At 33.2% G+C, this 15,545-nt stretch overlaps 1 protein-coding gene across 1 annotated transcript in view; it reads left to right on the top strand.

Annotated features, from left to right (window-relative positions):
* The window catches only part of Znf804a (zinc finger protein 804A), a 225,857-nt gene that overhangs the window by 172,220 nt on the left and 38,092 nt on the right, over positions 1-15,545 (top strand). The window contains exon 2 of the mRNA XM_048344213.1: positions 8,805-8,948. Coding sequence (XP_048200170.1) covers positions 8,805-8,948 — 144 coding nt within the window. The remainder of the gene's footprint in view (positions 1-8,804; positions 8,949-15,545) is intronic.

Raw genomic sequence — 15,545 nt, 5'->3', positions numbered from 1 at the left:
AATTACTGGTCTAAATTATTTCTATATTATGTATGGCTAATAGACTAGGATTTCTGTACCCCAAATAATAGAGTGAATTAAACATATCTCTAAAGAGGCATTGACTTAATGATAAAAAACGAAATGTTTAAGGTTCTACCATGACAGGGAAAGTTATTATTAAAAATGGAGAGTTTTAAAAGTTAGTAATAATGCTATTTTACCCAAAACTCATCATCAGCTAAACAATAATGGAGAAGTAAAGTCTTGAGACTATCCTCTTGCCCCAAAATATTTTGCAAGAATATTTCAGTTCCTAGGACTGTGAATATTAAAAGTGCACTGTTGCAATGTACTTAACTGAGCACATGGGAGGTGTATTGACATATAATACTCAATATATACCCTTTCAATATTCAGTCTCTGCTTTTCCCTTTGAAGATGATGATTTTCATTTGGGGGGTTTTGTGTGTGTGGTTGTGATAGAACTGGGGCTTGAATTTAGGGCCTGGTTGCTGTCTAGAAGCTTTCCTGTAAAATGCTGGTGTCTACCATTTGAGCCATACCTCCACTCCCAGCTTTTGGTTGGTTAATTGGAGGTAAGAATCTCATGAATTTTCCTGCCTGGGAAGGTTTCCAACTGCTGTCTTCGCAATGAAGCCTCCTTAGTAGCTAGTACCTGACTCTATGAAATATTTCTTAAAGAACTCAAATAGTATAATTCCTTCAAAAAGCAAAGTCAGAGCTCAAGAGAATAAACACTAGGAAATGGCTACTTGAAAAGGGTAGAGTGGGGTCATGGAGAAAGGGCTAGACCAATAGGAGAAGAGGGGGGTAACACTCAAAATCTCAATGTGTATTCTACAAAATTAAGAAAATAGAGGGAAGGGGTGGGAAAGGGTAAGAATGTTGAAGGGGATGTTCATGAATTGTTTTGTTAAATTGAAACTCCTCTGCACATCTGCATAAAGATAAATAAAGATCTAAGGTGATCATAGATATCTTCAACTGCAAAAAGGAAGACATTTAAGTGTGTGTTCTGTTTGATGCATTTATATATGGGACTATTAGTTTCTGACCCACTTCTTAGTTTTTCCTTCTATATTCTTCTAAAAGCATCATGACTTACACTCAGGACTTTGAGATTATAGAATCTGGCCTTTCCAAAGAAAATAACATTCATATTGGTTCAATAGCAAAGACTTTTATTTGAGAAATGGTTGTTCATTTGGAAAGTATGTCAGATAAAGACTAGTATGAGGACAACAAGAGTCTATTTCTCTTTACAGCTCTTCTGACACTGAAATATAGCATTTTTCGTCACATTAATTTTCTTACTTTTTGGTCCCACCATCATGTAATACAATTCTATTTAATTATGACATTAGCTACCTGGTTTTAGTTTGAGACACCGATGAAGCACTTGCATGTATTTGTCTGTTCGGAAGCTATTTGTACTCCTAGTTTCAGTGTTTTTAATATATAAGTGGATTTTATTATAGATCATTCATTATGTAGATGTGAATGAAAGTCTCATTGGCTGGATCCTCATGTCTCCTCAGAGTTTTGGAGTTGATCTTTAATACTATCACTCTAATTACTCCTGGGTCTTTCCATATATCAGCCTTCATCTTGAAGTAAAGTAGGCATGCCCTGCCCCTAGTTATCTATCTATCATGCAAAAAGACTGTCTTACCACTCCAACCACTCCAAGTGGAGTCTTCCAACTCTACTTCTGAGAGATTTGGAAGCTCTATATTAGGAACCAGTGATGAAAACCAAATGTATATTTTTTTACTATAGAACAACGTCATCATTACATTAATTAATGGCATCTTCTAGATGCCCTCTTTCATTGTTAATATAGTTCTAAGATTCTAATACTCAAACCTGTTTCATTATTGCTTCCCTCTTGAATATTCTTTTTAATAATAATTAATAACTTTTTCTTATTTTATTTTTGTTATTTTAAAATACATAGACAAGGGGTTTTCATTTCAGTACTTGAATGTGATGACTTTTTCAGAAAATTACTATCTTTAAGTGCTTTTGCCTAATGTATGAAACTGTAACCTCTCTTTAATTCAGTTTGATAATAAAATATATATAAAAAGAAAAAAGATAATAAATTCATTGTAATTCAAATGTGCAATGGTTAATCTTCAAAAATATTCATAAGTTTAAGAAGAATAAGAATCAAAGAGATTGGCATATTTTGTTTGCATTTTAAACTAGAATGATGCTGCTCATTGTGTGTAAATAATCAATGATTAAAAAAAATAAATAAAAGGAAAGAAAAAGAAGAAAAAATATAAAGATTAAAAAGTACTTTTCTTTTTGAAGAATGACAAGGAGAGCATAAGAAAGAAATTTGTATTTTTTTCAGATATCTGCAAGAAGAGAATGAATGTTTCATGCAAACATCTGTTATAAGCATATCCTAAGGAGAATAAGTAATAAGTCCAAATATCAAAGTGAATATGTAGTTAAGAGAGTTTCAGAAATGATAATGATTGTAAATTGTTTAAGCAATAGAAATGGTGACACATATGTGGACAGGAGCTCGGTATCACTGGACATATATGCCTTGTAAGGATATTTTGAAATAAAGATAAAGAATCTAAGTAATGCCATCCTGGCATCTTAATAGAAGAGGGGAACTTTCTGAGAACCCTAGAGCTTATAGAGGACATTCTTTGGATTTCAAATATGTCATGAGTTGTTGGGCTCCAAAAATCTCATGCTTCTTCTAGATAATTAGGGCTCTGAATGTCCCTTATTGTTCCTCTGGATAATCTGCTCTGCCAATGCCTAACACTTTCATTAGGAATAAGTACCCTCATCTACCTTGCCTTGCTGTATGTATAACACTTATGTTGGGCTTGGGTGCCCCACCCAAACACATTATTTTTGTCTTTAAAAGCTTTGTTCAAGCTGGATTCTGGACTATAGGTCTTGAGACAAGAGTCCACCTGTAGACCCCAGCTCTCCAATAAAGACTCCCCAATTCAACCTCTCAAAATCTGGCTTCTTTGTTTCTCATCATACAATAGTTTTTTTTTCTAAAAATGGTGAGGTAATATTGCAAGTTGGAACTAAGAAATAGTATTATCCTCAATTATTTCATTAAATATGACATGTTCACATGATACTGTTAGAAAATGCACAAAAATTAGTCTCTTAATCCAGTTCTCTTTGAAAGTCAAGATCAGACTTAAAGCTTCTCTACAGACAATTTACTTAGGGAATAATTTCAGGGAACAAAATCAAAGTTCCAGAAGAGTAGAACAAGAAAGGAAATTGAGTATATTGTTATGTTGCTTGCCACTATTACAAGTATGCTGTGTTCCATCTCCCTAGAGTACTCAGCAGGATCTTAGAAATTTCTAGGTGGGAAGTTTCTGCTTGAGAAATAAAAGAGAAATAAGTTATGTTTCCACTCTTACCTATCATAATGGTAAGTGCTTAAAACTCCAGTGCTGTGCACACATAAAAACTGCACTATGAGTTAAAGAAGAATCTGGTTACAAAAAGAAAATTTCCTTACCAAAGGATATAGAAAATGGAGATGGTTCTACCAAAGTAACCAGAAACTCTCTCATCGTCCACCACTTAAGTAATGAGTAGAGTAAGATCAAAACATAGAATGTACACTTCTGCACAGGAAGTGTAGGTTAATGATTTTCAAATGAATGTCTGAATATTCTTGTATAAGAAAGTCGTTTTGATACTTGTCTATGATTCATGTCTTAGAGAAATATATTGTAATTTATCCTATATATAAATTAACAACAAAGATCCATTTATTCTTGATGGTGCAATGAAACAAAATAAGAAAATTATTTTCCTAAGTATTTTAAGTATGTTATATTCCAACATTACTTTTCAACACATAAAATACATATTAACAGTGCAATTTAACTGCTTAAATAGATGATTCCTTCAAGAAATACTAGGATATGATATATGTTCAAAAGCCTTATTTAGCAATGTTAAATTGTGTGTAGAATAATTTGATTTTTTCTCTAAAAGTGTTGCTCAACTGGGTACTTCAAATTCCAATACTGGTTCAATATTTTAATAATATTATGTATCTGACCATGCTATTCTCTGATTATACTTTTATATATATTTTATATATTTATTGGTTTGATAACTAAAATATATAAATAATTTATTGTATAACATGTTTTTTGAACTATGTATCCATGATGAAATGGCTATATCAAGATAATTTTCATGTGTACTAATTCACATGTAGTATTTGTTTTGATGAGAACAGTCTAAATTTACGCTCAACAACTTTCAAGTATATAATATGTTGCTATTATTATTAAAATAAGAATACTGGATACAACTGGTGCCACCTTGGCCACATAATGGTTGATAGGGTGTTGGGTTTAACTGACACCCTGTTGTCTTCGTGGTAGAGTCAAGGAAGCTCCATCCCCAGGTAATAGGCCTGCCTGAATTCCTAGACACAGGGCCAGAGGCTTTGAGGTTGGTTACTGAACCTGTCAGTCCTCTCTGCCTTGAACACAAATGACTCTCCAGTTTCCTGTTTCTCTTTACCCTGACGCTGACCCTATTTAGGCCCTAAGCAGCTCAGGGGCCATTACTCCATGCCTCAAGTCCTGTGTCTCCTGGTGTCTCCTGTCTCTTGACTCTCCTCCAGTCACCATGGCATCCCACTAATCTCCCCTTTGGGGTTGATCTGGCTAGTTGGTATTTTTTTCTTCTTTCTTTCCTCTTCTGCTGCTCACATGGCTCAGTTTTCTGAGGGTGTTAAGTGTATCTGAGGGGCTGCTGAGACAAGAGACCATCTGCAGCTGCTGGCTCTCCAAAAAAGACTCCCAATTCAACCTCTCAAATTGTTGCTTCTCTGTTTTTTCCTAACTGAATTCCTGTACAGTAATTGTCATGGTGTATGATAGATGTTTTGAGCTTATTCCCCCCATCTAACAGAAATCTTAATGTTTTGAATACATCTCCCTGGCCATTACTTGACCACTCTTTGCCCCTGGGAAACCATTACTGTGTATACTTCTGTCTCTATTTCTGTGTTCAATGTTTTGAATTTCCCCATAAGCTAAATGGTACAATATTTGGCCTTTAGTTTCTAACTTGCTTTGCTTAACATAATGTCTTTTATTTCATCTATGTTGTCACAAATTATGGGATTCCCTTCTGTTTAAAACTGAGTAACATCTCATTGTATATGTATATATTTCTGTTTGTATGTGATTTGTGTCAATTTTCTTAACCCATTCATCCACAGTTGGACATTTATTTTGATTCTATGCATTGCCTTTTGTGAATATAATAGTGAACACAGGAGCATGTGTATGCTTTGAATTACTATTTTAATATCCCTTCAATGTATACCCACTAGTTGGATTGCTTGATTATATGAATGTTCTATTTTAGTTTTTGAAGTAATTTCTACACTCATTTCCATAAAGCCTCTACTAATTTATATTCCTGTGAAAAGCATAGGAGCTCTACTTTCTCCCCATCTTCTCAAACATTTGCGAGTTTTTTTCCTCATTTTTTTTTCCATTTTGATATTGCATTTTTTGTTTTACATTTTTGTGTTGATTATTGAAACTCATAAATTTCATATAATTGGTGGCAACTTGTTTGTGTTCTTTCTCGTGTATCCCACCCTCTGCACTGGAATTATTTGATTTAAAAATTATCCCTACCTCTTACCATACACAAAAGTCAAATCAATATTAATCAAAGATGCAAATGTAAAAACTGAATGTATAGAATTACTGAATTACTGCAACATACACACAAACACACACACACATGCACGCACACTGGGAAAGAAGGCTATATACTTGGGTAGGAAAAGATATTCTATGTACAACCAATATGTTCTATCAATAAAAGTAATACTAAACAAGTAAAATTATATAAAAATGAGATTGTATCAAACTAAGAAATTTATGTACAACAAAGGAAACAACAGAGGTAAAAGATAAATTACACAAAGGGAGAAAAGAGTTGACAACCATCTGGACAAGTATTAACATCTAGAATACATAAGAAATTATATATGTGATCAGTTAAAAGGTGTGTGTGTGTGTAAGTGTGTAAGTATTTATCTGTGATGCTTGTTGAACCCAGGGCCTTATTTTTCAATTTCTGCCATCACTCAGAGGATGCTTGTAAAGTTTCCCAGATACAGGGGGAACATTTGGGGTTGAATATGCATGTGCTTTTTAAAAAAATCTTATTCAAGTCTATTAGTTTATGAAGTGCTATGGTGTATCCAATATGTATAATGAGCTTTATTTTAATCAACACTTGTTTGAATATCATAGAAATAAAAGTGTAGAAAATATTGGGATTTTTTTGCAAAAACTATTATCAACAACATATATGATTATTTTCCCTTTGTCTTATGATATACATGCAGTAATAATCACACTGTTCAGCCAATGTTTTCTCAAGTTAAGCCTTGATTCCTTACGTTAGATCAAAGTCCAATCCAAAAATGTTTCCTACTATGCTACCTAATATAATCTTCCCCTTAACCAATACCATGCTTCTTTTATATCTTGTAATAGGGTAGAAACAGAAAGAGGAAAATAGAGCAGCACGTAAAATGATAAATTATTGGCAATATTTTATTTTTGAAGGGTGTGAGATGGAAGGGAAGGGTGTGAGATGGAAGAAAACAGGATACAAGGAAACAGGCTTGACATTGGGATGATAATTACAGCTGAGAGGTATTCTAGTATATGATAATGACTACTATATATTTCTCTCTTTTTGTGTTTAAATTTTCTTTATATGCTGTAAACAAGGTTATCTGGGTTCAAGGATGGACTGCACACTTTTTCACTATCTCATGGAACCATGTTTCTGTATTCTTTCTTATAAACTAAGCAGGTGTTTAGTACATGTATCTGTCACTTTAATCAGTATTAAATTAGTTATCAAACTGAAATTCTAAATATGTCTGATGCTATATAAGTAGTGAATGAATGTTAATTAGTATCATTATTCTAAAGTAATTTACTTTACTCTTCAAATTTAGACTAAGGCTGATTTTTTTTAGAGAAGGAATTTACCTAATATAAACTTGTTCCACTAAATTTTCTAGCTTTTAAACCAAAGTAGGAACTAATTTTGTCTGCAGTGGAATATCAGCACGAAGAAGAAAAATGCTTATACAATAAAGGAAATAATCAAATATTTAGGGAAGATGAATTTAGATTTATTATAATTATAATTAATGGGAAGAATGAATAAATGAATTAGGACATTTCTTTTGGTTCGAAATTATTCTGAGAGCGAATTCAGAGCTTATTTGTAACACTATTTCTGTTGAACACAAGGCATGAAATTGTATTGGCTAATATTTGCTTTATTTAAATTGTTAAGTCCTCAATGCATCATCCTTGATGATGATTGAGTATAATGGTCAGCAAGCAATGTAGAGCTATAGGACTCATTTCTATATTTTAAAACTAGTTGTTATATATTAGAATTAATACAATAGAATAGCTAGGAATGTTCACAAATCTGCTGAGAAATAGGTAAAATAATTATTGAAAATGATGAACCCATGGGCAAGAGTAAATGATTGTACTATTTATCATTTTTTCCTGTAGTTTAAAAACAATAAAATTTAACAATGAATAAATATCTTTAACGAAAAGGTGACCTATGCATTTATAGATTATGACAAATAGTTGATTACTACAAGATATGAAACTCAAAATTGTGGTAAACTATACCATATGTGTTTCTGCACAAATATATGGTACAATAACACTGCATAAGTCACCCATTAAATCATTAATAAACAATTTTTGGGTTTTATAGGAACAATTTAAACATTCAAATTCTGAGTATGACTATAGCATATATATTCAAATATTTGTCACTGCCACAGAAAGGTTAGCATGATTTTATCTGTAAATTCCAAAAACACAAAACGGGTCCTGTTCATTAAAAGGAGCATCTAAAGAGACATGAATGGGTATTTGTGTCTAAGGAAACCTGGAAGCTACAGTCCAGAACTTACTATTTTGTTATTGTTAAGCAAAAGTTAATGAGGACAGACTATAGGTTTCCTTTTATTTTTTCAGGGAAATAGTTGTTAAATCCTCTGTAATGAGTCTAAGTGTAGCCTGCTTGATCCTTTGCCAGTTTAGATAAATAACTTAAAAATTTACAGAACACTTTTTTATTTTACAAACTAGATCATATTTAAATATCAGATTAATTGGTGTAGGGTAAGACAAAAAGTATCAGTCAGATGAAATCTACTTTCAAGAAGTTTTATAAGAGTATTTAAGGAACCAAAGAAAATACTAAATTGAAAGGAACATACTTTAATGGGTCCCAATGAAAATGCTTCTACTTTACACCACAGCCAAAAGTCATAGGCATTTTGACTCAAAATACCTTTTGGTTTACAATTTTCATGCTGACATAGAGTAGATAGTTTTTCAAAGACTTCTATTTGTTTCTGTGACTTGCTATTCTGCTCCCAATTTCTGCTGCTCTTTCCCTTTATTTTGGCTTCCTTTCTTAATCATACATATATATATATACATTTTTTATTATCAATCTGAATTACAGAGAGGTTACAGTTTCATACATTAGGCATTGGATACATTTCTACTACGAATTTACCATAACTCATAATTTCTTCTTATTTGTCTTCCAAGTATTTGCTTGTATTTCCTTTCTTTTATTTTCTAGTCCTAATTCTAATTATTATATAGAAGATGACAAATTTCCAAATAAAGTAATCTCAAGGGAAAGCTAATTGTATTCTTCTTTCAACTTGTATTTTCCAGGACTATGCTGAGAAGGAGAATAGCATAGCCAAAGCCCTAGAAGACTTGAAGGCTAATTTTTACTGTGAACTCTGTGACAAGCAGTACTATAAGCATCAAGAATTTGACAACCACATTAACTCATATGATCATGCTCACAAACAGGTAAGAAAGAGACCTTCGAAGAGTCTGGCATTTCTGTACTCTGTGGTAGGATGATTTATGTGGATTGTAAGCTTAAAAAAAACTGTCATTTAATTTTTTCTTTTATTTAAGACTTTTAAGATATAATTCTGAGATGATGATTTGATATTATACAGCCAGATTCACTTGAAAGTGCCAAAAGCAAATTTTGAAAAAAATGACCAGTATAGCAATATCATTCAATTGCCTGTGACTGTTGGTGTTTTGAAAACAGTTGTCTATAAGATGAACTATCTTAAGTTTCAAATATATTATTCAACATTATAGTCATCTAATGTAAGTAAATTTTATGCACAATCATGTATTATTTAATGATAAGGTATAGGTCTTGAAAAATGTGTCCTATGGCAATGTACTCATTATGTGACTATTTTTAAGGTGTTCCTACACAAGCAAAAACATCTAAGAAGACACTGTCATTCTGTATGCTATCAATCATTGAAAAATATACCATGTGGTTCATGACTTTAGTTCTTTGTGGAAAGCATTTTATACTTAAAGAGCCATAAAAGCATAAGTAAAAGGATGCTCAAGATTTTTCAGGATATTTATTAAGTAAAGCTATAATATGTCTATGTTTATTTATTTATTTAGTGATTGATTGGTGGTAATAGGAATTGAATTTAGCATTATTACCTGCTAGGTAAGTGCTCTATTACTTGAGCCATGTTGCTAGACTGTGTTTTAGTTTGCTTTCCAGGTAGAGTCTCATTCCTGTGCTCTGACTGGTCTTGGGCCATAATCCTTTACCTTTGTCTATGAGTATCTGGAATTATATTCAAGCATTGATTTAGAAGAAAAGAATCATTTCTTTTGGCCTAGGGTGTTCATTAATACTTTTGTGCTAATAAAACTCACATTGAGTTTTTGTATGTGCCATTCCTAGGACTTAAAACTAGACCTGTGTGCTGTCCCTGAGCTTTTCCTGCTCAAGAATGTATCGCTACCACTTGAGCCATATATCTACTTCTAGCTTGTTGATGTTTAATTGAAGATAAGAGTTTCATGTGTTTTCCTACCTAGACTAGCTTTGAACTTTGATCCTTTGATCCCAAACCTACTGAGTAGCTAGAATTACTGGCATGAGGCAGGAATGTCTGGTCTCACAATGACTATTTTGATGCTGAATGTGTATATTCACTTGAAAGTAGTGTAAAATTGCAAGTGCATATAGAATTCATTTTTAATATGCCTCAATCAATCTAACTTCACTTGTTACTGTTCTAGTGATAGCAGTTTTAACAACTTCATTTATTTATTTACTTAGCTTGCATACTTGGTTACTTTTGGTCATAGTGTGGTTTGAATCCAAGGCCTCCTACTCTCTAGGCAGAAACTTTACCATTTGATCCACCCTCCATCACCTGTCTTGCCCTACTTATTTTTGAGATAGGTCTCACTCCTGCCAAACAGCATTCTTAAACTTTGATTTGATGGTCTTTAACTTTCCTCCACCTGGAAATTCATAGGTTTTCATAGGCTTGGAAAGTGTTCTGATTGTTGAATTTGATTTCTATCCCTTTAGTATTTTTGTGTCATTCTTGAGTTCTCATAACCCAAATGTTTTTTTTTAATTCTATACCAAAGTTCTCCTAAGCTTCCTTCCTTTTCTTTGTACATTTTAATTTTCAATCATGAAACTATGTTTTCATGTTGCTATCTTTGAGCTAAATATATTTTCTTTTTGATGCTTCTATCCTGCTAAGATTCCTTCTGTTGCATTTTAATGATTAGTTAATATATTTTTCAGCTCAAGGACTTTTAAAAAATAGCTTCCATCTATTTGTTAAGATTTTCTGTTAAAACATTCAAATATTTCTGTGTTTTACTCAGGTTTATTGAGCTGTTTTAAAATAGCTGTTTTAACTTTCTTGCAGGTCCTTCTAAACTATTATTCTCTATAAGTAAAATAATTGAGAGCTCTGATGCGTGTTCATATGTGAAGTTATGTGGGCACTTGAAAACTAAGTATATATGTTCTACCCTTCATAACGTTGATGTATATGTGCTTGACTTTTCAGAAATCCTAAGTAGGCTGCGAATTTTCTTTGAGCCCGTAGACATGTGCCATTGTTTTAGCACTAGAAGGAAGTCCAATATCACTTTTGTCTTATAATCAGCTGGTACATTGCTCTACATTAACTTGAGGAGGATCTAGGAAAAAAGCCCATATTCATAAGTCATGTTTTGGTTAGGTAAGCACAAATGCTTCATCCATATTTACTAGCTGTGGTCAAGCAATACAGGATTTTATTTCTACTATCCTTAAGAAAAATTATGAAAGGCCAATCCCAGAGTGCTATACCATGCCTATAGCCACTTATGTCACAAGGCTTTGCATATCATAGACCTACAGACTCAGTCTTGTTCAATACAGTGTAGAACCAAGGCACACGTTGCTATGGGCACCCTGTTTTTGAAGTGAACTCAAAATGGAAGATCCATGTGAGAGGCTTCTTTAATTCTGGCTAGATAGAATTAGTAAAGACTATAACATTTTCCTCTACTTCACCCAAGCTTAATACAGAGTCATCATCCCAAGGAACAGATTAAGGAATGGGAGATCTTAAAATCTTCTTAGTGTCAGGTTTGATCAGCATAACCTTTATTCCAGTGACAACATCCTATCTTAGACAATGGAATCCTAAATTTACAATTTAATGTGTTGAGTCAATTCTTTTAAACACAATTATTTGGCTACCAAGGGTGACATTAAGTTGAGTTGTACCTGAGTTTCACCTGCACAATCTCAGGAAGATACCCTGATCCATGCTGAAATGGGTGGTACTACAGACTAAAGCTCAAGTGTGTAGACCAAAGCATCATCTCAACCTAGGGCCTGCAGTATTCATACTCCACCTATAAGTATTGACTTGGAGATAACCATGCTCCCAAGATTAAGGGATAGCTAGTCAAGTCATCCCTTTGGTCACTAAGATGGATGCTAAGGTGGGTCACTCCTATATCTCACAACCACAGAAATCTGCACAGACTAAGGAGAGGTGATCCATTCCAGCGAAATCCAGTAAAAACTTGAATCTGTTTCACCAGCACAGAGGCCTTTGCCTTGTCCAAGGAGAGGACTTCTAGAAGCTCTATGAGCTCTGGTCTGGGTACAGGGGCTTTTGTCTTACTATTGTGAGTTTAACACTAAAATTCAAAGCAAAATTCCGTTCAGGGTTCTTTGCTCTGGGTCCCAGTAAATGAAGTCTTTCTCTTCTATACTGCAAAGCTGAGGGAAGAATTGGGAAGGTATTCCCTTCATCTCCTGGCTAAAAATAATCAGATTCAGTAACCTACATAAAATTTAACTTATGATAATATATAGGAATTTGAATGAAAACATAATATTTAAATGTATTTCTCAAAACATGCTGGATAGTTTCATATAAAAAGAAATGCAATGTTTTAACAATAAGTACATGTCTCCGTCTTTTTAGGACTGTCACATTCTACTCAGTATTCTGATTTAATTATTGCATATCCGATGTCATTAATAAACAATTTGATCTTGATATTATTTATTATTATGTTTACTAGATAGCAATACTTATGAACATTTTTGTGAGATAAAGTTTAAGGACCATAGTCACATTATCTTTACTAGATATTTAGATATAGATATGCATCCAAACTCTGGATTATCAAATGACTGTTTTCAAAGAACTGTAAACACATTATATATTTATAATATTTATAAGAATCTTTGAGAAAACAACTGAAGCACATGTTGCATGTATAACAAATGCTTTTGTAGAATGCAGATAATTGGAGAACTCCTGCTGCTCTACTCTCATTGCTTGTGTGGACGCCTTGCTATATTGGCCTTAACTGGGCCATTTCTTCACCCGTCTACAGAAAAGATTTTGCCTGGATACTCATGGTCAAGATTTAAATTTTAATAGTCCCAAATATATGTCTGTCCTAAATTCCTAACATGTCATCTATTCTCAATTCCATATTTTATTAAGGATTCTTGAAAAAAAAAGTCAGATAAAAGAGTTTCCAGTGAAGTTCTATCATTTTAAATTCCAGTCACTGAGAGTAAATACAAAAGATCAGATACTCAGTATCAAGTATAAAGAAAATATTTTCCTCTAAACCATTTCACCTGTTCGTTCATCTACTATTAAGTAAAGCCACACTGAGTGCGTCCTGTGGGCAATTCAGAGTTATTTTCCCTGCAAGAGATTTGTCACAGCGACACTGTGGAGAGATAGAAAAGGAATGATTGCCTTATTTCTACTGCTCAGCAAACATCTTCAGTTTTGCTTTAGTGACTCCAGTGTGGCTGAAATGCTTCCCAAAAGACAGTGAAGTGACCTTCACCCCAGCAAGTCAAGATTCAGTGTCTGGCAGCTTACTGTTTTGTTCTGCTCTGAGGAAGTCAAGGTCAGACCAGGTTGCTGGAATCCGGTGTTCCTACCGGGACATTTATTGCCCTAGAAACAGAAGAGCTCTATTAGAAATTTAGGCATTTCCCAGTAATTTAAACTGCCATTCAGTTATATAACACTTGGTGAAAGAATTATTTATTGGTAGTTATGTGTAAATATTTGCCAGCAGAAAATGTGCGTCAAATTCATGGTTAATTAAAATTCATATATATGTGTATACATATATATGCATACACACATATATGTGTATGTATATGTATGTGAGAGAGTTATGTATATGAAATTGTCTGCTAAACGCACTTCAAGTATTTTCCTAGGTATGTGTTGTGTAATGTGTACTTCTTTCTTTTTGTGTCATTTTCCTATTTTAAAAACTTGTTTCGTAGATTGTTCTAATTGAATAAGGGAAGAAGATATAAATTGCTTTTTGGAGCCCCTGACTCCCCCAAATGACCTCATGAGGTGTATTGTGTAGAGTGTGTGTTTGTGTGTGTGCATGTGTGTGTTTGCATGTGTGTCTTCATTCACCTATTTTCTTCATATAATTTCCACTAACCAGAAAACATTGTACAGTATTCTTCTATTTTCATGCCAGCTCAAATTTATTTTTTTAACAATTTGGAAAATATTACCTAAGTTTTTATTCTAAGAGTATGCACTATTTGCAGTGTGTGTATGTGTGTGTGTGTGTGTGTGTGCATGTGTGTGTGGGTGTGTGTTTATTGGGGTTGTAGGACTTGAATTTAGGGCCTGGATGTTGTTACTGTACTCTTGCTCAAGGTTAGCTCTCTATCACTTGAGCCAAAGCTCGCTCTATTTCCAGATTTTTTGGTGATTAATTGGAGGTAAGAGTCTCATGAACTTCACTGTCCAGACAGCAATCCTCATATCTCACACTCTCGAATGGATGGCGTTACAAGGATGTGCCACTGGGGACTAACCATTTGTATTTTTGAAAGATGGTGGGCATACTAAAGTGAAGAGAGTGATGCTTTCTGAGTGATATTCTTCAGGGTCACCAATAGTTAAGTTATCATTGTGATCTGTTCCAAATAATAAAGTACAATGCAGAGAGCAAAATGTCCTAACAAAATCCTCCCAACAATAGGAAGACCTTTATTTTTAGCAGGCTGATATTTACTTGCATTTAAAAAATGTCATGTCATTGTGTTTTCTTACTTTCAAAAGGTATGTGTGAAATGCTTAAGTGAAAAGTCAAAAGAAAAGTATTTGCTAGATGTTAACCCCAACACCATTTTCTATAAACATTGATGTGAGCTGGAAAACTCTTTATAACTGTGGAGATCCAAAAGAAACATCAGCAATGTCAAAATTCAAATTTTGTTTTTTGCTGGGAGAAGATAAGGAAAATACTGTATTGTATATAAAAGTATGGGAAAGTTAGGTATCAGAGAAAAAATTACATACACTTATATTTTTCTTTTGTTTGTCAATATCTTTATCTTATGAAGTAGACATTTAATAAGCCGAAATTTGTCTCAGAGCAAGTATTATATATACAATAATGCATGTATATGTTATCTTTTTTCTTCAAAAATAAATTCATGTTTCAAAGTATAACATGAACTGTCAAAGATTTTATTTAGCTTATTTTAATTAAAGTGAAAAGTAACACAAAGTTAAGACTACTTATGAGAATCATTTAAATAACTTTTTTTCATTTATAAGTGCTTTTATCTTGTAGGACAATTAAAAGTAACATTTTGGCTCATATTTAAAGAAAAAAGTAAATCATGTCTCTTTTGCACAAAATATATCTCATTACAATAGACGAGAATTATGCAAATTAATGTTCCCTTTCTTAAAATATCACGTTCCAAAACATCTTGGTGAAAAGAATCAATGAATACAGCTCAAGGGGTAGAGTCAGGTGATGCCTTGAGTGTTCCCTAATAGTGGCCTTCACTATCACTACAAGTAAGCCACAACAGCAAACTGTGTTACCCATTTTCAAAATCTGTGTGATAGCATAAATATTTATTGTCACACCAAGTGTATCATTTTTAAGTGATATCACCCCCATCATTATAAACCTAAGTGAAATAACTTCATTCTGAAAGTATCCAATTATTTTCCTTTATGGTATGTGCAGGATCTGTCAGATTAGTATTATGTCAGAATGTATGTACTGTATTTTCTT

This window comes from Perognathus longimembris, chromosome 4 (genome assembly GCF_023159225.1).
Source record: "Perognathus longimembris pacificus isolate PPM17 chromosome 4, ASM2315922v1, whole genome shotgun sequence".
NCBI classification, from domain to species: Eukaryota; Metazoa; Chordata; class Mammalia; order Rodentia; family Heteromyidae; genus Perognathus; species Perognathus longimembris.
The sequence above is the reverse complement of the archived record's forward strand: the minus strand, read 5'-3'. Positions and strand labels throughout refer to the sequence as shown.